A 25,653-nucleotide genomic window follows, 5' to 3' on the forward strand; every position below is an offset into this window, starting at 1 on the left:
GAAGAAATAACGAACTGTGATGAAACAGGAACTTGGAGTCTTGTACCGCTTCCTGCTGGAGTCAAGCCTATTGGTTCAGGATGGGTTCACAAATTAAAACTCAACGCGGATGGTACACTGCTCAAACTCCGTTCCAGACTAGTGGCCAGAGGCAATGAACAGAAAGAAGGGGTTGACTTCCTCGAGACTTACAGTCCGGTCGTAAGAACTGCAACAGTTCGGATTGTCCTTCACTACGCTGTTGTCAACAAATGGGATATGAGACAACTAGATGTAAAGAACGCGTTCCTCCATGGAGATTTGACAGAGACTGTCTACATGAAGCAGCCACCAGGATTTGAAGACAAAGCTCACCCTGAGTACGTTTGTCAGCTTCACAAAGCCATCTATGGGCTCAAACAAGCTCCGAGAGCTTGGTTTGACAAGTTCAGCTCCTTCCTTCTTGACTTTGGGTTTCAGTGCAACGTCAAAGATGCTTCTCTGTTTGTCTATCTCAAAGGCAAAGATGTCATCTTCCTACTCCTTTATGTCGATGATATGGTCTTAACAGGCAACAACACTGCACTGATTGATCACCTTCTTCAAGCCCTTAAGAAGCAGTTTCGCATGAAGGATATGGGTGAGTTGAGCTACTTCTTAGGCATACAAGCTCACTTCACAGCCACTGGTTTGTTTCTGAATCAAGAAAAATATGCATCGGATTTGCTACAAGTTGCAGGGATGCTAGACTGTGCTCCAGTGTCCACACCTCTTCCTCTGCAACTCGATAGAGTCCCCTATCAGGATGTTCTCTTCGACAATCCAACCTACTTCAGAAGTCTTGCGGGTAAACTACAATATCTCACTTTGACTCGTCCAGATATACAGTTCGCCGTGAATCTGGTATGTCAGAAGATGCATGAGCCTACTCTAGCTGACTTCAACCTTCTCAAAAGAATCCTTCGTTATCTCAAGGGAACCATTAACATGGGAGTTTCCTTTGAGGCAAACACAGATTCCCAGCTACGTGCTTACTGTGATAGTGACTGGGCCGGTTGCCAAGACACAAGACGTTCAACAGGTGGATTCTGTACGTTTCTTGGCTCCAACCTGATATCCTGGTCAGCAAAGAAACATGACTCTGTCGCGAGATCGTCAACTGAAGCAGAGTACCGCACGTTATCAGACACAGCTGCGGAGCTTGAGTGGATTGTTGGAATGCTTAATAGCATTGGTGTTACGCAGTATACTCCTGCAGAGGTCTATTGTGATAACTTGTCCGCTGTTCAACTCACAGCAAATCCTATTCTTCACCGCAAGTCGAAGCATTTTGCTACTCATTACCACTTCGCTCGTGAGAAAGTAGCGAACGGCTCTCTGGTCGTCAAACACATTCCTGCGGTACTACAGTTGGTTGACGTCTTTACTAAGTCTCTTCCTCAGCAGAGCTTCCACAATCTCCGATTCAAACTCGGTGTTACGTTTCCACCCACCTCGAGTTTGAGAAGGGGTATTGGACCTACTGGGCCAGAGACTAACATGATGGGCCGTTGCCAAGTCAAGCCCAACTCACCTTTGCTCTCTGCAACGGTAACTGAAGAAAGAAGACAAAAGAGAGTGGTCAAACGTACGGAACAGCCAGCTTCACACCCCTCTTGCGCAACCGATTTGATGCTCTCATAGGGGAAGGAGAATGAGCTGTCAGGCCAGCTGTGACGTATCTAGATTGTTCTATCATCTGTATAAAAGACAAGCTAAGGCTAAGAGTTGTAATCAAGTTTCAAATGAATAAACTTCAGTAAAATCAAACAAAGAAAACAACTTTCTCTCAAGCTCTCTGTCACCTATAAATAAGTCTATGGTAATGTTGAACCAAATAGACAAAAGTGTTCTTCAGTACTATCTCAAAATTCTTATTAATACAATAGGAGCTTCACTCTTCACTATCTAGAGATCCCAAATCCTACAGACCATAGTTTTCATAGTCCAATATTTGATGTCAATGATCACTACTGCTTGATCCAATCTTTGAAAAGCAACATCATGTAAATGGGAGAGAAACAGAAGGCGACACAAGGAGGTTCCATTAGCAGCAGCTCAAGATTATTCGCAACATTGACGGAACAGTCTGCAACAGAATCTCTTCGTTCTGAGGGATGAAAAAGAACACATATAAAGGTGCTCTGGTTTTTGATGGTTTGCTTAGCGATAACCAACTCAACCTACCTATCTCCAGCCGTTTAATCTTTCTATCTTTTAAAGAAATTTCAGTATCAGTCACAACTATTGTAAGAAATTATATCTAAAAAATGATATTTCTGTTCTGAATTAATTTAACATTCATTTTTACAAAAAACATAATGTAAATGGGAACATTCAACGTCATGATTGTACGTATGTAACGTATTATATCACGTTTTGATGTTTAAGGTGTAACGCACCTTTCTACAAGAGAATTATAGTTATAGCTTGAAGTTTCACGGGAGCTTGAACCTTCTGCGTCCCACATCATTTCATACTCACGATTCTCATCTTCATTCTTCTCTCTTTCCTGACACTGCTTAAGAAGCTTAATTAGCTTCATTACATTTGAGATGCACTCTGCAGCGTTGTATAAGAAGCTAATTATCCCATGGTTAGGCCAGAGAAGGAGAGCAAGAACGGTCGAGAAGAACAGAAAAAGGTATCTGGTATAGTTCAAAAATTAGACCCAATAGACATGGATTAAAAACAATCACTAAACCAAGATGTATATATAATTAGGTCGGACGGAAGCATAACAGGGTGTGCAACATATTATTTACATCAGATGAGTTGTGAATTGTGATGGACGGCACTGGGAACAGATAATAGCATGAATGCTGATGAACTCGATATATACTTCCAATCATAAATAAAATATACGGGGTTTGATCCCAAGTATTTGGTACCGATCGCAAAATCACCTGTTCAGATGTGAAGCTAGTCACTTGCTTGACAGTTCAAGTAAATATTTACGTGCCAAAAAATAAGACCAAGGAGAAGTTTCCCATACACTGAATAGCCAGACAAAATGTAAATTTGCAAGAAAACGACACATGATGAGAGTTGCTCAAAAAGTCAAAAATCAACTCTTTTTTTTTGTCAACCAAAATATTAGTTACATCGAGCAAATCAACCACACGTACGATAGTCAATAAACACTGGATTGCTTTGTAATAGTAATTTAGGGTGAACACGGAGGGGTATCCGGAATTTTAAGAATACATGTGATCTGATCTGTTCTATACGAATAATCAATTTTTGATTCGATTTGATATGTAATCTCCTGTATATTCGGTGTTACATATATCCTACGAGAAAATTAATATATTTTACTGGATATCCGATTAGATCTGTCGGTCCAGTAAATAATAATAAAAATTTCATTTTTTTAAATATTAAAAGAAAAAAATTATTAATATAAAATAACAATATTTTATTACAAATTATTTTAAAATTACATACTTTTAAAAATATAATGACTGAATAATTAATTTAGTAAATAAAATAATTAAAAATCTATATAGAGATATAAAATTATATACATATATGCATATGTAAACTACGGATCGGATCGGATCAGATATCCATTTTTTAAATGAGTATTTGTGATTTACTTCTTATTTGAAGGATATTAAATTTTAGTATTTACTTTAATTTGTAAAATTACGGATATCCTGATATTTCAGATCAAATCAAAACGAATAACGGATCAAATCAAATCAATTTCTAAGGATATTTTGCCACTTCTATAGTAATCAATATATATGTGTATGAACTATACGAGGATTGAAAGTTCAAAAAAAAAACTATACGAGGATTAGGTTCACGATCATTTTCTTACAATCTGGCTTTTTCTTACGTGGTCAATTGTACAATTTGATTACAGAAGAGCGTAATACATGTTTTTCTTTTTGCTTTTAGGTTACGTAGAAGAAACCTATTCTGTCAAGCACAGCAGAACTTTGTAAACGATGATACAAATTCGGATTCCTCTTTATTTCAGATAATATAAAAAACATTATTTTCTTCCTCTTTTCATTTCTTTTATATCTCGAAGCAAAGTAAGTAAGTTGAAGGAAAAATAACATAAAGGAATATGATGGGACAATTTAAAGACCCAATCATATACAAAACCTTCGTAGTGATATTCAGAGTGGTCTCCATTGTATGAAAGCTACCTTATTATTATTTTTTGTTACTGATAAATTCTAAATACGAAAGAAAAAGATACAACTCCTCCACAGGCGCGTACGTTATGAAATCTACCGGCAGCGTTATTGTTCATCAATTAACTAGTTTATCATGGGACATACCATAATCATGAGAACAGTTTGTTTGGTCGCTGAAAAATTTAAATGCGAAGTAGAGTAGTAACCAACGGTCCCATTACTGAAAAGTAAACAAGGACACATATATAAAACGATTTATTAATTATTGTTTCTTTAACATTAAAAAACGAATTTTGAACTATACATATAAACAACAAAACAAATGAGCCTAAATTTTATTTTATACACTTCATCGATTTCACAAAAACTGTTGTTTTGATATTATTCACTTTATTCAAAACAAACTAAAATTGATTTATTAATAATCATATTTCTTTAGTTTAGTTTATCTTATTGTAAGAAATATTATTACAGTTGATTATTTTTTTAAATCATTAATCCGTCTAATAATTAAGTATAGTTGCAAAATTAGAATAATATTAAAATATATTTAAAATCAAAATAGATATAATATTTTAAATTGTGTATTAAAATTCTAAAACAACATTTTATGTAATAAACAAAAAAATGTCAATTTTTTATTTGTGAAATGAAAGGAATAACATTTTTTGGATTTTCAAGTATATGCTCGACAGCTTTTCCATGTAGAATCCAGTCAAGAAAAACTTTACTTTCCAAAAAATATTATTATTTAAATAAATATAAACAAACAAACAAACAAACAAACAAACACAAAAGTTTCTAAATTTCTCTTTTTCCTTTCTTTATCACGAGACTATAGAGTTTTGGCAACCAGAGAGAAAGAGAAAGGGGAAGAAGAAGATGATGAAGAAGTGGGTGGTAATGGTGTCTCTGTTTACAGTCTGCATTGTAGGATTCGAGCTTAGCTCCATCCATGGAGCCACTGATGCATCAGACAGTGAGTTTCTTTGGTTTTAAGCTTAATGGGTTTCTCAAAGTCTCCATTTTTTCATATATCCTTTGATTCTGTTTTCATTCTTCATCCAAATCTCAATTTTTTTTAATTATCTTTTTGGGGTTAAATTTTGAATCAATCTCTTCTCTGTGTGTTTTCAAGATTCTTCTCTACTACTAGTAATAAGCTTTTGTTTATTTTAAAATTTTATTGCAGCTTCAGCACTGAACATGTTGTTCACCAGTATGCATTCACCAGCACAGTTAACACAATGGACTGCATCACCAGCTGGTGATCCTTGTGGGGGCCAGAATTGGAGAGGCGTTACTTGCTCTGGAACACGAGTTACTCAAATGTTAGTACTCATCTTCTTGTATGCAAGTTAAGCTTTAATACATATGGTTTTACATTGTTATACCTACTTTTGCAGCAAGATATCAGGTCTTGAGCTCTCTGGAACACTTGGATACCTGCTTGATAGACTGACTAATCTTACAGAGCTGTAAGACCAATCTGTTAATTTGTTCTTAATTGTATGTTTTGTCTTGTGTTTGGTCTTATGTAATCTTTGATGGAAACTTGCAGTGATGTAAGCAGTAATAACCTTGGAGGTGATTTACCATATCAGTTTCCTCCAAATCTAGAACGATTGTAAGTTCCACTGATCCTTTTTTCTTTCTTTTTTTTTTTGATTTTTGCTAACTTAGTATCTCTGTGTTTTGGATTGTTAATAATCCTCTGTGTTTCAGGAATCTTGCATTCAACCAATTCACTGGAGCTGCTCAATACTCCATTTCTCAGATAGTCCCACTTAAGTATCTGTAAGTAACTGCTTCACTTCACATTCCTAATAGACATTTATATGAATACTGTATTAATGTTTTGTCTTTTGCCAAAAAAAAAACAGTAATCTTGGTCACAATCAGTTTAAAGGGAAAATAGCTATTGACTTCTACAAGCTCACCTCTCTTACAACTCTGTAAGATCATAGACCAAAGATTCTTACTGTTCTCTCAAGTTTTAGTCTTCTTAGTAATACATTTTGACAAAAGTCCATGTGTGTTTCAGGGACTTGTCTTTCAATTCTTTCACAGATTCTCTACCAGGAACTTTTACCTCTCTTACAAGTTTGAAATCACTGTAAGCATCTGATATTGAGCTATCCATATATTTTCAAAGTGTATTACTTACTAAACATGTTGGATATTAACTTGACAGATACCTTCAGAACAATCAGTTCTCAGGAACAGTTGATGTCTTAGCCGCTCTTCCTCTTGAGACTCTGTGAGTAACCTAACCTTATCACACACCAAACTAGTCTTTCTTTCCATTAACAATGTTGGCTCTTGCTAAATGGTCCCCTCAGGAACATTGCAAACAATGACTTCACTGGCTGGATCCCAAGTTCTCTGAAGGGCATTGATTTGATGTAAGTTCTCATTTGCTATTTTTTATACTCTTTGAACCTTAGATCTCATTTTTCTTGTTCTTGAATACAGAAAAGATGGTAACTCATTCAGTACTGGACCTGCACCTCCACCACCACCTGGTACACCTCCACCACCACCACCACATGGTCCACCTCCAACTCATGGCACACCGAGCCATAAACCCGGAGGAGGTACAAACCGTTCCTCTGGTGAATCCACCAGCAATGGAGATTCCAAGAAATCAGGAATTGGAGTTGGTGTTATAGCAGGCATAGTCATTTCATTCCTAGTCATTACAGCTCTAGTTGCTTTCTTCTTGGTCAAGAGAAGAAAAAGATCAAAGAGATCATCGTCATCATCCATGGACATTGAGAAAACCAATAACCAGCCTCACATGGTTGCAGAAAACAATTCTATTCTTCAGAGTTCTTCATCAGTTGAGGCAAAGAAACTTGATACTTCCTTGTCTATTAACCTCCGGCCTCCACCAGCTGATCGACACAAATCATTTGATGATGAAGATGCCACAAGAAAGCCTATTGTTGCCAAGAAATCCACCGTGGTGGTTCCTTCTAACGTGAGAGTTTACTCTGTTGCAGATCTCCAAATTGCAACTGAGAGTTTCAGTTTTGAGAATCTTCTTGGGGAAGGGACTTTTAGTCGAGTGTACAGAGCTGAGTTTGAAGATGGAAAGGTTCTTGCTGTAAAGAAGATTGATTCCTCTGCTCTTTCACATGACACGACCGATGATGATTTCACTGAAATAGTATCGAAAATCGCCATTTTGGATCATCCAAATCTGACAAAGCTTGTTGGTTACTGTGCTGAGCACGGACAGCATCTCCTGGTCTACGAGTTCCACAGTAAAGGATCTTTACATGACTTCTTGCACTTACCAGAAGAAGAAAGCAAGGCACTGGTGTGGAACTCACGAGTCAAGATTGCTCTTGGGACTGCACGTGGATTAGAGTACCTGCATGAAGTCTGTTCACCATCTATAGTTGACAAGAACATCAAATCATCCAATATTTTACTTGATTCAGAGCTGAACCCTCACTTATCAGATTCAGGTCTCGCAAGCTTCCTTCCCACAGCAAACGAGGTTTGGATAATACAAACTCTTTACAAAGTTTCTCAACTTAATTTGGTTTGCTTATATCATCATTCTGTGCAGTTACTAAACCAAACCGATGAAGGTTATAGCGCACCTGAAGTATCAATGTCAGGTCAATACTCTTTGAAGAGTGATGTGTACAGTTTTGGAGTAGTGATGCTTGAACTTTTAACCGGGAGGAAACCATTTGACAGGTAAAAACTTTAGTTATGATCATTGCTAGAGTTGGATTTAGAGATGAGGAATGTGTTTTCTGAATTTTATAACTTTGAGCAGTACAAGGTCAAGATCTGAGCAGTCATTGGTTAGATGGGCGACACCACAGCTTCATGATATTGACGCTTTAGGCAAGATGGTTGATCCAGCTCTTGAAGGGCTTTACCCGGTTAAATCTCTTTCTCGGTTTGCAGATGTTATTGCTCTCTGCGTCCAGGTAAAAAGATAATTAACTGTTTTACAAGCAGCTTGCGGAACAAGAAACTTTTGTTTAACAGATTTTGGGGTTTGGCGTTTTTAACAGCCTGAGCCGGAGTTTAGACCACCAATGTCTGAAGTTGTGCAGGCATTGGTTGTTTTAGTGCAGAGAGCTAACATGAGCAAGAGAACTTCCAAACGGTCTGGTAGTGCCGACACAACCAATGATTACGTGTAAACTCATGGTCGAAGAGAAGAAAGAACACTTTGCTCTGTTGGTTGAAGTCACAAAGACAACAACAAACAGAGCTTCTATGCTCCCTTTTACATTGATTTCGATTGGGTTTGGTTAAATTCTTGTGAATGATGATTGACTTGAAAAAAAAGAGAATGATTGAGTGAGAAAGTATTAAACATATAACTGGATTAAACAAAACGATTCTTGCAAAATAGAAAGAAAAGGACACACAATGTTCGAGTTCTCTCACTCTCACACTAGTTGTAGACCATGTACTTGGGAGTAGCACTGAACTTCTGATAACCCTTGATGACTTTGTTCACTGCATCCAAAAAGTCTTTCTCAGTCACTGTCTTTCTCCTAGCTCTGATTGCATACATTCCAGCTTCAGTGCACACACTCCTGATATCAGCTCCTGCAAAAACAAATTACTTGAAACTTAAGACGAGAGAAAACAGAAGAGTATATGAGAGAGAGAGAGATGTTTACTGGTTGAGATCATTTACCGGTTGAGTTTGGGCAGAGGCGAGCAAGGAGTTCAAAACGGATGTCTCTCTCGCAGTTCATGGTTCTTGTGTGAATCTTGAAGATCTGAGTTCTGCTCTCCAGGTCAGGCAAACCAAACTCAACCTTACGATCAAGACGTCCAGGACGTAAAAGAGCAGGGTCCAGCGTGTCAGGCCTGGAATATAAGAGTTACATAGAAATTAACCCATTAGTGTATAATTGTATTGTGTAGCTACTTAAGGCTGGTTATGGGATTGTGGACTGACCTATTCGTTGCCATAAGAACCTTGATGTTACCACGTGCGTCGAACCCATCAAGCTGATTCACAATCTCAAGCATAGTACGTTGGACTTCGTTATCACCTCCTACACCGTCGTCAAATCTTGCACCACCGATGGCATCAACTTCATCAAAGAACACAATGCAAGCTTTTTTGGACCGTGCCATCTGCAAAACGAGTATTGTAAACAACGTTTCAGAATATAGCAGAGCGTTGGCTAGACAAAACAGAGATAGCAAGAAGGAACGTTGACATTTAATTACCTGAAACAGTTCACGAACCATCCTAGCTCCTTCACCGACATACTTCTGAACAAGCTCACTGCCGATAACCCTGATAAAGCAAGCATCGGTTCTGTTGGCAACAGCTCTAGCCAACAGGGTTTTACCGGTACCAGGAGGACCATAGCAGAGAACTCCCTTGGGAGGATCTATTCCAAGCTTCACAAACTTCTCTGGGTGAAGCATTGGCAGTTCAACAACCTATAGTTGACAAAACAACAACTTTTATCTTCTCCTTGCACAACAATACCTTATAGCCTTATAACTATAGCTGACGAGAAAAGATAAAATAACAAAGTTCAACAGACCTCCCGCATCTTCTCAATCTGCTCCTTGCAGCCACCAACGTCATTGTAAGTAACATCAGGTTTCTCTTCGACAGTCATCATGGTGACACTAGGATCGATCTTTGGAGGTAGAGGAATCTGAATCTGATACTTATTCCTATCAACTCTGTAAATACAAATCAAAAAAGTTAAAGTTTTTTTTGGTTCAGTTATCATACAAATGATAAAAGGGACTGATAATTAAAACCAGAGACAATCTCAGTTCACATACCCAACTCGCATGCCTTCTTCAATATCAGTAGGAGAAACTTTATCGCCAAGACCAACGACAAACTACAATCATGGATCAAAACAAACCAGTCAAGTCTACAAATAACTGGTTATGCAGAGACAAACACCAAATCTTTGGAATTGAATGTACCTTAGCAATCTGTTTGACATTAATGACGTACTTGGCGTCTTCAGTGTTTGGACTAATGATCTTTGTGCATCTAGCAACCTGGACACAGTAATTAGAGTCACCAGTTAGAGAAGAAGAAAATAATAGAGAGAAGTATTGCTAATAAAGAAATGGTATGTACCTGGAGAGGTTGCTCTTCTTGCATCATCTGTTTATCAGAAACGAGATCCCACTGACTGGGAGGAGCTAAACCAGTATCAGATTCCTTGATACCTGCAAATGAAGCTTATCAAGGTTTATCCTTTTACTCACACCAAAAGTAAGCCCCAACGCTCTGAGGAACAAAGAGAGAGCACACATACCACAGAGATCGTTGATCTTTTTGGCAAGCTCCTTGATTTCTTTCTCCACTTTCTTTATAGGCGCAGAGTAAGGCCCTAACCCCTATCATATATCCATCATTATCAGTAAGTAAACACTAAGAATCATATAGTTTGGATCGTGAGCTAAATCGTAAGCATAGAGAAGGAATCTAGCTCTAAAAAACATTAAATTTAGTTTCCAACGAGACGAACCTAGCAAGCACTGCAAAATCGAGAAACCTTAGCTAACAAACTAAAGCCTAAGCTGGATCTGTAGAGAAAATCGAGAGTATTCGAATCCGCAATCGAAGTTTAGGGCTTACGTAAGTCTTGAGGAGAGCGATATCATCTTCGTCGAGGGGGCGAGGATTCTTCTCCTCTCGAATCTCATCTTCGATATCTCTCGTCATCTTTGAGAGGAAAAATTGCGAAAATTGAGTTTTTAACTAACTTTGTCTTGTCTTGCCCAAGAGGAAAGCTCTTGTTCTGCTGTTGAGTGTAAATAGGCAAAACTTGTCTTGTCCAAGAGGAAAGCTCTTCAAGCTCGGCCCATATTAACAGTCTAAAATGGGCCAAAACTCGCGAACCATCCGCGGACCCACAGCTTATATATTTACAGAGATTATTTTAATATTAATCAACAATCCAATATTATAATCTATATTTAAATATAGGATAGTTTAAATATTTTTTATAATAATAAAATCTATGATATTAATATTAAATAAATAATGTATACTAAACTATAAAACCAATAGTAAAAGCACCGTAATTCTGTTTCAACTTAATGTTGACAATGAATCATTTTATATAAGTAATGCTAACAAAAAAAACATTATTCGTTTTTTTTTGCTTTAAGATAGATAATCAATTTTAAAAATTTTCTCAAAATTAATGAAGTTTTAAAACTTATATGTATCTCCATCCTCTATCTTTTTATGTATTGTGGTAGTTTTAAAAAAGAATAACATAATTTTAAAAAATATTATAAGTAAATATGCATTAATTTGACCAATTAATATCAAGCAGCATTAGTTATTGAGAATAAAAGTGTAACTCAGATAATAAAATTAATTTTATTTAGTTGTTACGGTGATTATCAGACGCAAAGGTATGTCAATGCATAATATATGTGTTGTATGTTGTATCCACACTTCCTTTTTTCTTTGTTATCGGATGAAATCAAAGATATATCAAATATACTTAAGATACATGAAATTGATGTATTCTGTTATGATCAACAGCATTGAATTAAGTGATTACTAGTTTTTTGATGTTTTGTAAATAGATGCCTATGAAATTGTAGGTATGATTGATTTGTTGCATGATACAATATTTAATTAGTGTTATATATATATATAATTAGTGGTTTATATAAGGCTAAAGAACATATATATATATACGTGTGTGAATTATAAGAATTTAGGCTGTTAATGTCCAATTTTCACACATAATCTTAGAAAGATAAGATATAAAAATCAATAAAAAAGTTTTTAAGAAATTCGACGTCAATTATCGTATGCTAACTATGAAAACATAGTCCAGATGATGCTGGAGATTTAAACTTATAGCGAATTTTATCCTAAATCGGAGTCCATATGATGTCAAAGATTCCAAAAACTTTATATTTTGGTAAGTCATTTGTTAAGCTCAGCTTATCACAAGATTGTTTTAGGGTTTGAAAGATTGAAAATTGAGAGATTAGAAAAATGAGAGCTTTATTAGATTTCTTTGATTTTGTTTTTAATTTGTTTTTTAATCAAAAACGAAACTAAACGAGACATATCTCCATAAATCTATACTCCTATACTTTACTTACAAGTGTGGGTCTATTTGTCACATGAGTTAATGTTTTTGATTTTAATAATTTTTATTGACGAAAAATTTGATATACAAACCAATTAAACTATATATACATGTTCTAACGATAATGTTATATTTTTTTTAATAAACTATTGTTTTTTAAAAAGATATAAAAAATCTAACTAAATACTATATAAATTATATTTTATATTCTCTCGACTATGACGATCACTGTTCTCCGAAACTGCAGGCGATTAAGCTTCCATGCATTCAGAGCTTTGTGCACTCGCTATCTGATCCATAACGTCGACAGAAAAGAGTATATTAACATGAAACGTGCCAATCTGACCGACGTGACCATGTGTGCTTTGGGTGTTCACTTCAGTTGGGCTTAGCATACATTCAAAAGTTCGGAACTCCAGAAGAAGAACCAGAGCATGAGTTATTCAGCTGCTTAAAGGAGATGAAGATAAAGAGAAGCCAGCCATTATACAACATAGAAGGTTTTTATGAGTATGAAACATTAGACCAAGCTCTTGTTAGGCTTATAACGCACCCAGTTGGTGCAACACTTTACGGATTTTGTGGCTGGGATGGGTCTGGTATATACAGAGGGCCAATGGAAGAAAATGTTTAAATTGAAGGATTACATGCAGTCATTATGTGTGAGCTGAGGATGATCGATGGAGAACCCATTATTCTCTGTAAAAGCAGCAACGAAGATGATTTCGGATGAGTGGAAGGGTTCCACGGTTTTGTTGCCGTAGCTGCAAACGTCATGATAATGATTATGAGTAAAGAGACGGCTAATGACAACGAGGGTCATGGTTTCCCCTAGAAAGCCTTCAAGCCTCCTTACTGGATTCTATTCGGTGGAGGTGCCCTACAAAGACCCATCTTAACCTAGAGGGACCAAAGGATAGAGAGGAAAACAAAAAAGTTTAAGGTAAATTGGTTATAAATATTTTGCTGTTTTTATGTTAGATATTTAATAGCTAAGTAATATAACTATTTATTTCTCTCTCTAAATAGTATTAAATGAACCAAAAATCAATTTTATAATTGTTTCAATACTGACCTCCATGCTTTCTGCCATACCTTTAAATGCATTATCTTCAAAAAGACCTTCTTCCAATAGTCTTGGTACGTGATTGCACTTCAAACTTCCTTGCCCACTTGGTGTTTCCACGGTAAGTCTAATGTATTACGTCATACAACTTTAAACCTCTTCATATATTCAGAACCAAAACCCTCTAGTTGAAATCCTAGACTCCATGCTGATAGTGCATAGGCATCCTTGTCTCTGGTTTTATTTTCTGGACTCTCCGGTTCCGTATATTCATGAGTTGTTCTTTTGAAGAGTTTCCAGCACCAAATTCCTCATGCTCTGCCTGCTTAACCACTTTATTTTGTCCCAAAGAACCATTCTCTTGAAGACACGCGAACAGCTAGGAGCATGCTTATCATATGATTCCTTGATCCACTTTCCAAATGTACCTTGGACACTTTGTAAGGCCAAGTGCACTATCTCAATATCCGGAATATAATGCTCGCAGCAGTGTTTCTCAAAAAATAGTTTAACCAATACTCCAACTCATATATCGAACCCCACTTCATTGTCCTTCCTCATACTGGTTCCATCATCAAATGACGAGAATAAAAGCTTTATCTCCTTTGCTGGAACCTTCGTGGCCGAAGTCTCATGTTTTTTTTTGAAAAGAAAAAGGTTAAACCCGGGTCTATTAAAGACACAAACCTAACCCCTGGGTGGAGGTACAGCCCACGGATAAACCTTCTCCTAGACATTCATATGAGCCGAAAGCAATAGCTCATAATTCTCCCCCGGTCTTTGTTTTGTTTTGTAATGCTGATTCTGAAGTTGAGCATTCCTGAAATCTACCACTGGTAGTTTTCCATTAGGACCATCACCAATTGGCCTAACCACTTGTCTTCCCACCGTAGAGCTAGGTTCATTGCATATCGAAGGTTGCTAGGTTTTAATAGTCGAAATTGGTCATGTAATGTTTTCTTCAATCCTCTAACTAATACACTCATCAAGTAGTTATCAGGAAAATCTTTACATTCTTCACTTAGTGTATGAAATATGTGTATATACTCACGAACTGAACCCTCTTGAGCTATCCCCAAGTACATATGCTTCTCGGTTCTCGCCATGTTACCAGCTTGTTGTATTTCCGGTGGAAGCCTCAAACAACGCTTGTACTCAGGCTCATTTGCAGTATTCTTACCGGCTTCACGAGCTTAATGATATGATTGATCATTCATCCATCCTTAATCTCTGCTGCTTGTGGTCTTAGTCATGTCCAATGATGATGTTGTATTGCGTAGATTTGTAGCTTCATGTAAGTGGTTATATTTGTGAGACCCGATTCAAAATTAAAACTTGGTTTCTCAAATTTAAGTTAATCTTTTAAAAAGTAAATTGATAATTTAAGAATATTTTATTAAAAATTATATTCTAAAATTATCTTTCAAAATAAATTAGTTTTTATTATATTTTTATATTATTTTAAATTTTTCATTTTATGTTTGTATCATTTTTAGTTACATTCTAATAATTATAAAATTAATTTTATAATTATACAATATATATTTATTAATTTAAAAATACAATAAACTTAAAATCGGTTGGACCGATTCGATAATTGACCCACCGAATCAAGTCTGGTCTGGTTTTCAAAACATGAAGCCACCTTTAAAGCAAGTCTCTTTAGCTTAATTATTACTGTTAGTAAATAGTTTTCTGTACACATATATAACTACCAAGTTTATTTTATTAAAATTAAATTTCTCTTGTTCTTTGCTTCTTTATGTTCTTGTAAATTTGAGAGAATAATAAGCTTATTGTTATGTTTATTTATTCCTTCTGTAGTGTAAAAAATGAAAATTCAGCTGCTTCCGGGTAACAAAAGATTTTTTCATAAGTTTCCAACGAATCAAAACAAGGGTAAGGTTAGTTCCCAAACATCTTAAACAAATGTTCCAAGTAAAACGAGTTAGCCTAGATTGCGATATTTAAGAACATCGATCTTGTTGAGATGGAACAATTTGCAAATCTCTACTATGGTCTCCTCATCGAGCCCTTCCTCACTAGCTTCACGAAGTAGCTTGTATAACTCTTCTGATGGCAGCAAAACCTGTTTCATGCGCAACAAAGACAAGAATAAGAAACAAGAAACCAAACCTTCTAAGTTTGTCTACTGAGTAAAACAGCTTACACATGTGGGAGACAGAGCGTCTTGTTCCGGTTTGTTGTTATTGTTTTCGTCTGCATCATAAGTTTGGGGATTTGAATGGTCTGAGAGGAGCTTAAGCAGCTTCTCACTTCCCTGCCACAACAAAAGGTGATTTTGAGTTTATATATAAAGACTTTATGATGTATGGGGAAGGGTCATTCGCAGACCTGAAGAGCTCGCCAGTGGGAATATGTGCGGAATAAGACCCAGAAGAATGGTATGTTTGGTAATGGCAATACCTAAATGGAACAATACAACAACGCTTTGTTGGCTATGGGAGAGACTTTGAAGAAACTAAACCGAGTTGTTAAGGTTACATACCGTAAACGCAGTGGTCAATGGAAGCAAAGTTACTGAACCGATAAGGTACTTCTTGTGCAAAATTGTTCCACTACAGTACAGATCCAGTTTAGAAACATTCATGTCAGAAGAAACAGAGATTCTCTCAACTCAAAATGTCTCAAGAGACGATGCAAAAAAATAAAATAAAAAAAGCAGTTTACCTCAAAGCAATGTGGCGTAGTCTCCTGCGTACAAGTCTAGGATCTAAACTGAAACATTTGACATGGATTAGCTAAAACCGAAATCAGTCCAACATACTCATGAATGCCTAACCAAAATCTTATAATCCAATTTTTTCAAGTTTACAAAAGATCAAGAAGAAGAGAGGAGAAAAGAACCTTGGAGGATAAGAGACTTGTACGGAAGTGACCTCCTTAGATATAGACTTCAAGAATATCTCAGACGGCTTCACACGAGCCAGAAGCTTCAACCCTAACCTATACACCCAACCAACCATAGAGAGGACCACAACTGAAACATTACGAAATGTCTCAAATACAAAACTAAAAGAAGAGACTTTTTACAAACCCGTGAATCTTGTTCTTCATTGAACCTTCAGGTGCTACTTCAAGACCCATCCACGCCTTATTCATCTAAACCAATACAAACAAAAAGACCATTTTTTTCTCTCATTTCTATTTGATCAGAAACAAAACAAACGCTTATTGGTCACAAATAGATAAAAGCTAAAACCTCACTAGGCGCCACATAAACACACAAACAAGGGTAAGTTCCGCTTTATATATATGTATAAAGAAGGAAACTTTTGCAAAAGCGTATATATACCTTGTCGGAGATGAAATCGACAAGAAGCTCAGCGTTGGCATTGATGGGCTTAGATTCAGATGATATCTTCTTCCATAAACCTCGTACAGTTGTCGGAGTAACACCGGACGGCGCTTGAGCAGCGAGAGGATCAACGGATCTGCTGAAACACCACTTCCTCCCTTTAATCGGGAACACAACCAATCTCGCCCTCATGATGATGATCACACTGAGAATAGCAAAAAAAAAAAGCTCTGATCTTTAGTTTAAGTCAATCTGTCATGTGGGTATTGCTTTACACGACGTGGGTTTTGTATATTCAAAGGAAAGATCAAAGCTTTTCAAAGATAAATTTATCGACCGACGGACGAAGCAAAGACTAATAATACTTCACGAGGAAAGGCCAAGAGGCGGCGGCGAGTCTCTTGGCATATTTTTTTTTTTTTGTTCAAACCACACTTTCATTAAAACTTAACAGAGTTTAACTCCACAAGGGGAGGATACATCATAGCTATTAAGAGCCAAATAAACTGAAACATTGATTAAACAAATGATAGATTGACGATACACCTCATTACAAAAGACCATAAGAAATCGAACTACGATCCCATAACCTTGTTGAATAAAAGCATACCGTGTAACTTCAGAAGTTACAAACACTGCAACATATGCAGAGATGAGCATCAGCCATACTAGCGACGCTTGAACATCCACTTCACTCCATAAAGGAGAAAATATTGGGACGACGAACAGCCTCACGAAGGAAGCTACGGGGTAATGAAAACCCTCCATACTCATATTCAACTGGAGAAGCCAAGTGAGTGTCCTTTCAAACTGCCACCAAGAAAGAAAACACAAACTCACAGCACCAAAAGCCAGATTAAATACCATAAAGAGACCGCATACTGCGGGAAATCGCACGAAGGCGACAGAAAAGCCACGAGCTGGCACAACATCAGAACCAAATGAACCAAAGGTCACTGGAACATTGCAATTCAAGACCATAATCCATATATTCGGAGACACCCAGTCAACAATCATCTCATACCAATCTACATGAGAACAAACTGAGATTGAAGAGTAGAGACGAACCAAAGTGAATGGTGTGTCAACGTCCAGAAGAACAGAGAGACGGCATGTATACATACACATAACATAAACATGTATGTAATACATAAACCAGTGGTTTTAGAATCAGACCGAAACTCTGATCCAACCGGATTAAACCGTGATCTCGGCACATATTTGGCATGGATAAAAAGTTAAAAAAAAACCAAACTTGTTTGTAGTTTACTATCAAAATAAATTTTCCTAATTGTTTTTGTATTTTAAATCATTATAAATATTATAATAAACTTTATATTGTATTCATTTTTCCGATTTTTCATAATTCGCGATGGAAAATATTAAAAACTAATATATTGATTTTATATTTGAATTTTAATATACTGATTTTAAATTTGATTTATTATTTCTATTACAAATTTTAATAGTTAAACTTAGTTATCTTTATAAAATTTTCTGAAGATAACTAGCAAATCATTTAGATTTAACTTTTAGAAACTCTTTAATTAAATTTAATTAAAATTGGTTGGACCAATCAAACTTTATTGATCCATGATCCAAAAAAATTCGGTTTAGTTATCAGTACGGTTTTAGAATATGTTTATGTCATGACAATAATTTTGGTTTGGCCATAAAAACAATTGAACCCCTTGTATTGCTATCCAAATCTTAAAAAGAGTTACAAAATCTACCTGAACCGAAAGTATTATTATCAAAATTCAATCCAATATATATAAAATTCGAATAGGACCTACAAAGCTGAACTCAAACGCCATGGCCTAAAAATTGACATGATAATGACACATTACAAGCAAATAAACAAATGGTTAGTGTTTAATTTTAAATCGTTAGCCATTTGGATAAGTGATGGAAACTCACACATCACTAAAAGACTCAAATTATATCAGAAAGAACTGTATCAGACGAGCAATGGGTTACAGAGAAGGGTGGATTTATTGTTTCATTGATACACTAATAAACTATGCACAAACCACAAAAAAACAACGGAACTAGCCTGTTTGTATATGATGAGAGAACTCACAAAAAAGTGAGATTGTGTTCCTAATCTATTCATGATCGGCTATAAAATTAGGCTGCTCGTTTTGACAGAGATACTCATCGCAATCTGAACCAGTCCCCCAGTCTTTCCTGAGCCTGAGGATATCCTCTGTAAAAGTAGAACCTGAGGCACCAATGAACACGCTTGACATTGCACATATCGTCTTGTCCAACATTGCTTCCACCTTTAAAACAAATGTGAAAATACAAGTTGTGATTCTATTCATTAAAATCCTCAAATATGAAGAAGATAAGAGACGTGATGTTAGTAACATCATGTTACCTGTGAGTCACCCTCGAGACCATGTCTGTACAACAACGCATCCCATTTCTCAGCTGAATCACGAGGTGGTCGCTTCACGAGTGGAACAGTCTTTCCATTTATGATCAACAGTGATTGCAGCAGACCAGTTTCGCTTTCAGCTGCATCGGTAGAGAGGTAGATAACCGGTGCATCCACCTTCTCAACCAGGCGAGCGATGCAGTGAGCAGCTTGAGGAATGGGGTAAAAGCAACTTGGATTCTTGGCATTACTGACACATAGAAGAAAAACTACTTAGCACAAGGTTCCTGTTCTAATCTATTATACATTACAATCTTTAAAGCAAACACCATACCAGAACTTCAAGAACCCATGCCTACGAAAATGAAGAGCAACGTAGTTCCTGCCAAGAAAAGTCTGGATAAACCTCTGAGCAGTGAGCAATATCAACCGGTTCGGTTCAACCAAAGTCTTGCACTTATGAGCTAAAGGACCACCAGGCTGCATCACCCACTCTCTCTCAACACTAGCATAAAACACATCACCAATCGCAATAACATCCTCATCCGATCTAAAACTAGCCTCCACTTCCTCAGCCGTCTTGTTACTCGGCTTCTTAATATCCTCCTCCTCCCCCCACGGCGAGCCCACCTTCCCTCCTATAGTAATCCCCAAACCCTTCAGCTTTGCAATATGCTCTTTATCTACATAACACGGCTCCGGTTTCGAGAAGTAACATATGAATCTATCGATGTGAACATGATGATGCTTCTTCTTCCTGCTCTTCCAAAACTCCTCGAAAGAAACCACTACCTTCCTCCCTAAGCAAGTGTTGATCCGATCTATATCGATGATTCTACTGTAACGGTAATCGAATCTATGGCTAGGGATCACGAGGGTCCGTTTCAGCAACGCTGCGAAGAACATATGCTTCTCAAGACAGATCAAGTGGTTGCTCATCTGACCAGACAAGCAGATGGCGAATAGGAACTTATCTTCCCTCGGCTTCCACTGAACCGTCTTCCTCTTTATGAACTTCTGATTCACTCTCCGGCAGGTTCCCCCACCGTAAAGACTGAGACTTTCGGTTTTGTGCGGCGACAGTAACGCGTTTTGGATCCGTCTGTTTAATGAGATTTGTCGGAAAAGAGCGGACTTGGTGTCGGGGATCGATAGAGTTCGGTTCCAGAGAGAGGAGAGATCGGCTTCTTGCTTCCGGAGGAGGTAGAGGGCTCGGAGATCCGGTTCTTGGGTCCGACCCGGTTCATGATTGGGGCGGAAAACGGAATCTGGAAGGTTCGCAGAGGAGAAGAAGTTGGTGAGGTCGGTGGATAAGTAGAGGAAGACGAGGAGGAGAGGGAGGAAGATGACAATGCACTGTCGTTTTGTGAGGTTGAGCTTGAAGCTGCTTCGTCTTAAGCGTGATCGGAGACTCTCTACGTCGAAGGTAAGTTGCTCGGCCGTGTTGATTTGGGAATCTGATTCGTCGAGTAGGTTCTGGAGATCTTCTTCTTCTTCTTCGTTAGGCAATGAGGATGAGGATGAAGATGACGAAGACGCTGAGGATTGTCTCTCCATTAGTGTGAAGCGTCGCAGTCATTCGTTGCCGGAGAGCAAACCCGGAACCGCCGACCCATATAGTACTACACTTTGGTAATGATCCGACCCGATAATGATAACACGTGGCTTTTCTCGAATCCACATTTAAAGATGTTACTGAATACGACGGCGTTTTGGAGTATTAGATGCAAGGCCCTTCATTTGCCCAACAGTTGGTGATACGAGTCGGGTACCAAGTCGGATTGCATAACGTGGCCTTTTCGTGAATCGTGCCTTAAGTTAAACGCTGCCGTTTTCCATGTCCCACAAAGGTTTAAGGCCCATTAGCCCAATAACTTGTTATACGGGTCGGGTTATTAAAGCAATCCGGGTCTTGTTATCTTCCGTCTCCTGGTTGCTGCGTGAAAGCCAGACAAAAGTATCTTGGTCGAAGTTTCGCTATTTTGTGTGGCTTATCCTTTGTCTGTCTGTCTTCAAACCCCCTCTTCCTCTCTATACAACAGAGGAACATAAATCTCTTACTTACGTGTTGTTTCAAAATAATCTTACAATAGAGCTCTGGTTGTGTCGCGAAGAACAGAGAGAGAGTTACGAGTTTCTCCTGGTCTGAATGAGCTCCCAATGCCTTCGTTAGGTACATTCTCTTGCTAAAACTTTTCAGATTCTTCCAACATTTTATCTTGCGGTTATGAATTTACTGATAGTTTTTTTTGGGTTTTGTTTGGTTACTACTGTTTAGAATCTTAGAGCATGATTATTGCTTGGTCCTTGGGGTTAGTCTCTTAGTATACATATATGTATATGTATATACGCATATATAATATATACATATACATATATGTATACTAAGAGACTAACCACAAGGACCAAGCAATAATCATGCTCTTATGTCACTGTTAAGACTCTCTCGACCTCACTCTCTTGTAGAGTTTGTTTCTTGCCTATTGGGTATCATTCTTGAGTGACAAGTCCTTGCATTTGCTAACAAAAAGCTAAGCTTTCTAAAAAAAATTAAATGCATAAAAGAAAAGACTATTCCATTGAATTGTTCGTAGAGAATGTTTACTTGTGTTTTCCCCTGTGTTCTAGCTCCTGGAAATGGTTTCTTTGTTTGATCACTTGATTTAGAATTAAAAAAAAAAAGCTTATTCTAAGCTTATCTGCTTAAAATTACTGTTTAATATTTGCAGATATTGCTACGATCCAACCTTCCTTGCAAGCTCATCTTGTTCCATTGGGGGCTCAGAGTATCATCCATGCCAAAACCCTACCTAATCCATGGAGACACACCACTTTCTCCAAGAGTCTGAAATTTTACACAGGCCATCTTCATGTACCAACAAGAGGCAGACTCATTATTACTGCAGTGGCTACTGTTGAAACCAAATATCCTCCCGCTCAGACAGAACACCAACAAAGCTACTCCTTGTCTTCTTCTGATGATGCTTCAAAACCCTCTGACGGTCTTAATGGAAGTTCTGACGATGGAGAAGAGGTGGATGACAGAGAAAGGCTAAGGAGGATGAGGATCTCTAAGGCTAATAGAGGGAACACTCCTTGGAACAAAGGCAGGAAGCATAGTCCAGGTGGGTAGTTTTCACTTTGACTTGCCTCTAGTTGGTAAAACATCTAATAATAATTTTGTTTTTCTTTTGGGTTTGTGCAGAGACCCTACAGAAGATTAGAGAAAGGACAAAGATTGCAATGCAAGACCCTAAGGTGATGTCATGTAAGAATGTTTATATATGTCTTCTTAGAGGAGGCTGCCCATAGTAACTCTAATGGCACTTGTGTACCTATATGTATTGTTAGAGATACTCCACCCTTGTGTTATTGTAGTCTTCAGGTAACTTATGTTAGGGCGTTAATGTTTGCTCTTTTGCATTGAACCTCTTGTGTCTTCTTCCTTTGGCAGATCAAGATGAAGTTATCAAATCTCGGACACGCACAAAAGTAACTACTGTCTTTTGTGTTTTGTTCCATTTTCACTCGATGGAGCATTCTGGTTTAACTTGCACATGATTTGTAACAGCGAGGAGACACGGTTGAAGATTGGGGAGGGAGTGAGGATGCGATGGGCAAGGAGGAAGGAGAGGAGAAAAGTGCAGGAGACATGTCACTTCGAGTGGCAAAACTTGTTAGCAGAAGCTGCTAGAAAAGGACACACAACAGACGAACAAGAGTTTCAGTGGGATTCTTACAAGATCTTGGACCAGCAGAATCAGCTGGAATGGCTTGAAAGTATAGAGCAGAGGAAAGCCGTTAGAGCAGCTAAAGGCAACAGAAGAGCTCCAAAATCTCCCGAACAGAGGAGGAGAATCGCTGAAGCCATAGCTGCTAAATGGGCTGATCCAGTAAGTTGTGTTCTGTAATATGACCACATCAACTTGTGTGATGTTTAACTTGATTTTGGTTTCTCTTTTCAGGCTTACCGTGAAAGGGTTTGCTCTGGCTTGGCGAAATACCACGGTATACCTGAAGGTGCTGAGAGGCGACGTAGAAGACCAAGTGGGACTGGAGAGCCTAGAAAGAAGAATCCTACAAATAAAACTACAAGAGTTTCAGAGACTGTACGCAAAGTTCAAGTAGTGAAAGTAAGGAAGCGGAGAGGACCTGTGTATAAAGATCCTTTGGCTAGTTCAAAGCTGGAGATGATAAAAAGCATCAGAGCAAAAAGAGTTGCTGAAGAATCTAAGAAGATGGATGCTGTGCAACAAGCAAGGTTCAGTAACTGTTTAATATGTCTCCTCTGTTTTTTTTTGGAATTGTAACTAATCTTTTTGTTTTCTTGGTCAGGCTTTTGATCTCTGAAGCTGAGAAAGCTGCTAAGGTTCTTGAGGTTGCTGCTATGACAAGCCCTGTGGCTCAAGCATCTTTGTTAGAGAGTAAAAAGCTTATAGCAGAAGCAACGCAGCTGATTGAATCTTTAGAAATTAGCCAGGCATCTTCAGATGAAGATGGGACTCACCATCAGCCTAATACCGAAGATTCAAATGATCAAGAAGAGCCAGGAGAAGTGAACGGAACACACACATTACCACCAATCAATGGAGAGAGTCTTCACTTGAGCTTGAGGTGTAGTGATTTGCCGACATTCAACATACAAGGTACCACCACACTTGGGGTGATTCAACAGCCAAACGGAACAAGAGTTGATCCTCCTCCACCAGAGTCTAATGGAGCTATCAGACTTCCAAATGGTTCTCATGCTTGCCGTGGAGTGGATGAAAAGGCGGAAGAATCTTTGGAATCAGGGAATGTAACTAAGAAGTGGGTTCGTGGAAGGCTCGTAGAAGTCACAGAAGCAGCCTAAACTTGTTTTTTTTTTCCAAGTGGACATGAGGTGATTGATGTTGTAGAGGTTTAGCAGAGAAAAAAAAAATTGTTCAATTAGTGATTCGAAGTTTTGGCTTCTTGTTTGGTCTTATGCGTGAGAGAAGCAGTTTCCAGTTTGAGATGTGGCAGTTGTATCTATAATAACTCAATTGTATGTCAGAGTTTCAGCTTAGTAAACAATTATCCATAGCTTTTGCATCTATTACTATAAAGTGAAGTTTTTTCTCTTCTGCTGACACGTAGAATGCCAGGTCAGAAATTCAAAGTCTGTGAATGCGACACCTGTCCCACTTCCAAAATGCAGCACTTCGTCTCTGTTCTCTCTTTCTTCTCTTCCTGTCGTCTTCCTCTTCTCACCAGAATCTTTAATCTTCGCCAAAACCGCTGACTTAAAAATCGGAGCCATCCTTCTCGGTGAATCTCTGGCGTACCCACGCGGTCCATCAATCAAAATCACATCCCACTCGATCTCGAACACAAAGTTGGGTAAGTCGTTGATACCCAAATTATATCGGAGAACAACAGATTCTGAACCATACCCAAATTACATCGGAGAACAACATATTCTGAACGGGTCAAGTAAACAATTTCATAAGCCTCAACTCCAGGGTTGTTCTGTTCGAATTCGGAAACGGCGTAAGAATTTCCGTCGACGAAGATTGTACGGCTTTGAGATTGACAGATCTTTGGAGGAGAGATTCGTGGGAAAGTCCGAGGAGGTTGCAGGTGGGGCCTTTGGAGTTAATGACGGTGGAGATGTCGGAGAGTTCCGAGAAAGATGTCGAGGTGTTTGGTGGTGATAAGGAAGTGTAGTGGAGAAGTGCGGCGAGGATCGGTGGTCGTTGATTTTCTGAGACACATGCCCCTCTCCTCTAAACGCACAGTTTCATTAATGTACAGATATTGGGCTTTGTTGTGTTATTGTAATGGGTTCTTCGATGTGTCATTCTTGGGCTGGACGTGAACTAATCCTAACACGCTTCATCGAAGCTACGAAGATCGTCTCGACGGCGAAGGTGGTGTCATTTGCGATTCTTCTCTTGGCATGAAACAGCCTGCTTTTAATGGCCACTCTTTAATCCCATTGATTCACACCTCCACCATGTGTCTTCAAAGCGTTCTTTGGATCCGAGAGGCAGTGTGATTTTTAGTATAAATAGATGTAAGATCTCTCACCTTAGAACTCATCTTTCTTTTACCTCATTCTGCTTGATTTTGATATGGCTAATTAGAGGTTTTTTTCTCCGATCTGAAGTCCGGCAAGTGTTCCTCCGTGTTCGATTAAGTAGACTGAATCCATTCTCGAAAGGTATTGTTTATTGATAATTTGATCTTCATGTGAACATGCGACTGATGATTTTTTTTTGAACAAAAGTTTCGCAAAAGAGTTTAAAGCTTTATTAGTTTCTCTTTTTTTCCTTTGTATGACTGCAAAAGATTCTTTGTTTTGTGTATACCTTGCCACATGAACTTATGTAAGTTGTATAACTGATTGCTTTAACTACGATGTTATCTTCTACTTTTCTTCTCTTTGCTTTTGTCTCTGTTTCTATTTGTGTGAATCTAATTGATAAAAATGTTTCTCTTGGACATGTAGATTGGTTTTCTGACTGGTGCCTGAAGCCTTGAAGATATACCTCTGGTATATTATTGACTTCTCTTTATGAAAAATTACTCATCTAAAAGAATGAGAACAGGTAACTAAATTCTTTAGCTTTTGAATATTTTTAGTTGTTGAATCT

At 37.8% G+C, this 25,653-nt stretch overlaps 5 protein-coding genes and 1 pseudogene across 6 annotated transcripts; 2 read left to right on the top strand and 4 right to left on the bottom strand.

Moving 5' to 3' along the window:
* The first annotated feature begins 4,986 nt into the window (after positions 1-4,986).
* Positions 4,987-8,499, top strand: LOC130496678 (protein STRUBBELIG-RECEPTOR FAMILY 6-like). Its single transcript, XM_056988971.1, has 13 exons — positions 4,987-5,151; positions 5,365-5,503; positions 5,579-5,650; positions 5,734-5,799; positions 5,898-5,969; positions 6,056-6,127; positions 6,217-6,288; positions 6,367-6,432; positions 6,515-6,577; positions 6,648-7,680; positions 7,753-7,886; positions 7,969-8,125; positions 8,213-8,499. The coding sequence occupies exons 1-13, from the start codon at positions 5,055-5,057 to the stop codon at positions 8,342-8,344; spliced, it is 2,175 nt and encodes a 724-aa protein (XP_056844951.1). The 5' UTR covers positions 4,987-5,054; the 3' UTR covers positions 8,345-8,499.
* A 1-nt stretch (position 8,500) lies between these two features.
* LOC108807912 (26S proteasome regulatory subunit 7 homolog A) lies at positions 8,501-10,945 on the bottom strand. The gene is made up of 10 exons (XM_018580138.2): positions 10,786-10,945; positions 10,463-10,544; positions 10,282-10,373; positions 10,122-10,199; positions 9,972-10,033; positions 9,722-9,866; positions 9,396-9,614; positions 9,118-9,299; positions 8,851-9,026; positions 8,501-8,759 (listed from the first exon to the last, which is right to left on the bottom strand). The coding sequence occupies exons 1-10, from the start codon at positions 10,870-10,872 to the stop codon at positions 8,602-8,604; spliced, it is 1,281 nt and encodes a 426-aa protein (XP_018435640.1). The 5' UTR covers positions 10,873-10,945; the 3' UTR covers positions 8,501-8,601.
* A 4,237-nt stretch (positions 10,946-15,182) lies between these two features.
* Positions 15,183-17,762, bottom strand: LOC108807921 (uncharacterized). Its single transcript, XM_018580145.2, has 8 exons — positions 16,651-17,762; positions 16,393-16,457; positions 16,203-16,301; positions 16,026-16,073; positions 15,844-15,913; positions 15,690-15,761; positions 15,505-15,615; positions 15,183-15,423 (listed from the first exon to the last, which is right to left on the bottom strand). Exons 1-8 carry the CDS (start codon positions 16,843-16,845, stop codon positions 15,283-15,285), a joined length of 801 nt encoding a protein of 266 aa, XP_018435647.2. The 5' UTR covers positions 16,846-17,762; the 3' UTR covers positions 15,183-15,282.
* Positions 17,763-18,549: 787 nt separating this feature from the next.
* LOC108837159 (O-fucosyltransferase 14) lies at positions 18,550-20,700 on the bottom strand. The gene is made up of 3 exons (XM_018610228.2): positions 19,371-20,700; positions 19,037-19,286; positions 18,550-18,938 (listed from the first exon to the last, which is right to left on the bottom strand). Exons 1-3 carry the CDS (start codon positions 20,591-20,593, stop codon positions 18,762-18,764), a joined length of 1,650 nt encoding a protein of 549 aa, XP_018465730.1. The 5' UTR covers positions 20,594-20,700; the 3' UTR covers positions 18,550-18,761.
* Positions 20,701-20,966: 266 nt separating this feature from the next.
* Positions 20,967-24,113, top strand: LOC108806544 (uncharacterized). 2 transcript variants are annotated; one of them, XM_018578724.2, is made up of 7 exons: positions 20,967-21,209; positions 21,766-22,161; positions 22,242-22,294; positions 22,491-22,528; positions 22,608-22,929; positions 23,002-23,297; positions 23,372-24,113. In XM_018578724.2, exons 1-7 carry the CDS (start codon positions 21,197-21,199, stop codon positions 23,886-23,888), a joined length of 1,635 nt encoding a protein of 544 aa, XP_018434226.2. In that variant the 5' UTR covers positions 20,967-21,196; the 3' UTR covers positions 23,889-24,113. The 2 variants fall into 2 exon arrangements, with proteins under 2 accessions (XP_018434226.2, XP_018434300.2); XM_018578798.2 differs by lacking the exon at positions 20,967-21,209 and having other exon boundaries at positions 22,094-22,161; positions 22,242-22,304.
* A 3-nt stretch (positions 24,114-24,116) lies between these two features.
* On the bottom strand, positions 24,117-25,115 carry LOC108843329 (protein IRX15-LIKE-like; annotated as a pseudogene).
* Between the last annotated feature and the right edge of the window lie 538 nt (positions 25,116-25,653).

This window comes from Raphanus sativus, chromosome 1 (assembly GCF_000801105.2).
Source record: "Raphanus sativus cultivar WK10039 chromosome 1, ASM80110v3, whole genome shotgun sequence".
Taxonomy (NCBI): domain Eukaryota; kingdom Viridiplantae; phylum Streptophyta; class Magnoliopsida; order Brassicales; family Brassicaceae; genus Raphanus; species Raphanus sativus.

What these genes read in the sequence shown, in the direction of transcription:
- LOC130496678 (XM_056988971.1), top strand. Translation starts at nt 5,055, where the DNA reads ATGATGAAGAAGTGGGTGGTAATGGTGTCTCTGTTTACAGTCTGCATT. An exon ending in CTGACTAATCTTACAGAGCT is followed by an intron (nt 5,651 to 5,733) that starts GTAAGACCAATC and finishes GGAAACTTGCAG; the next exon opens with TGATGTAAGCAGTAATAACC. An exon ending in CTGAAGGGCATTGATTTGAT is followed by an intron (nt 6,578 to 6,647) that starts GTAAGTTCTCAT and finishes TCTTGAATACAG; the next exon opens with AAAAGATGGTAACTCATTCA.
- LOC108807912 (XM_018580138.2), bottom strand. Translation starts at nt 10,872, where the DNA reads ATGACGAGAGATATCGAAGATGAGATTCGAGAGGAGAAGAATCCTCGC. An exon ending in TCGCTCTCCTCAAGACTTAC is followed by an intron (nt 10,545 to 10,785) that starts GTAAGCCCTAAA and finishes GATATATGATAG; the next exon opens with GGGTTAGGGCCTTACTCTGC. An exon ending in ATGTCAAACAGATTGCTAAG is followed by an intron (nt 10,034 to 10,121) that starts GTACATTCAATT and finishes CCATGATTGTAG; the next exon opens with TTTGTCGTTGGTCTTGGCGA.
- LOC108807921 (XM_018580145.2), bottom strand. Translation starts at nt 16,845, where the DNA reads ATGAGGGCGAGATTGGTTGTGTTCCCGATTAAAGGGAGGAAGTGGTGT. An exon ending in CAAGTCTCTTATCCTCCAAG is followed by an intron (nt 16,074 to 16,202) that starts GTTCTTTTCTCC and finishes CAAATGTTTCAG; the next exon opens with TTTAGATCCTAGACTTGTAC. An exon ending in ACGCTCTGTCTCCCACATGT is followed by an intron (nt 15,424 to 15,504) that starts GTAAGCTGTTTT and finishes CGCATGAAACAG; the next exon opens with GTTTTGCTGCCATCAGAAGA.
- LOC108837159 (XM_018610228.2), bottom strand. Translation starts at nt 20,593, where the DNA reads ATGGAGAGACAATCCTCAGCGTCTTCGTCATCTTCATCCTCATCCTCA. An exon ending in CATGGGTTCTTGAAGTTCTG is followed by an intron (nt 19,287 to 19,370) that starts GTATGGTGTTTG and finishes TCTATGTGTCAG; the next exon opens with TAATGCCAAGAATCCAAGTT. An exon ending in GTCTCGAGGGTGACTCACAG is followed by an intron (nt 18,939 to 19,036) that starts GTAACATGATGT and finishes TTTGTTTTAAAG; the next exon opens with GTGGAAGCAATGTTGGACAA.
- LOC108806544 (XM_018578724.2), top strand. An exon ending in TTGCAATGCAAGACCCTAAG is followed by an intron (nt 22,295 to 22,490) that starts GTGATGTCATGT and finishes TTCCTTTGGCAG; the next exon opens with ATCAAGATGAAGTTATCAAA. An exon ending in CTGCTAAATGGGCTGATCCA is followed by an intron (nt 22,930 to 23,001) that starts GTAAGTTGTGTT and finishes TTCTCTTTTCAG; the next exon opens with GCTTACCGTGAAAGGGTTTG.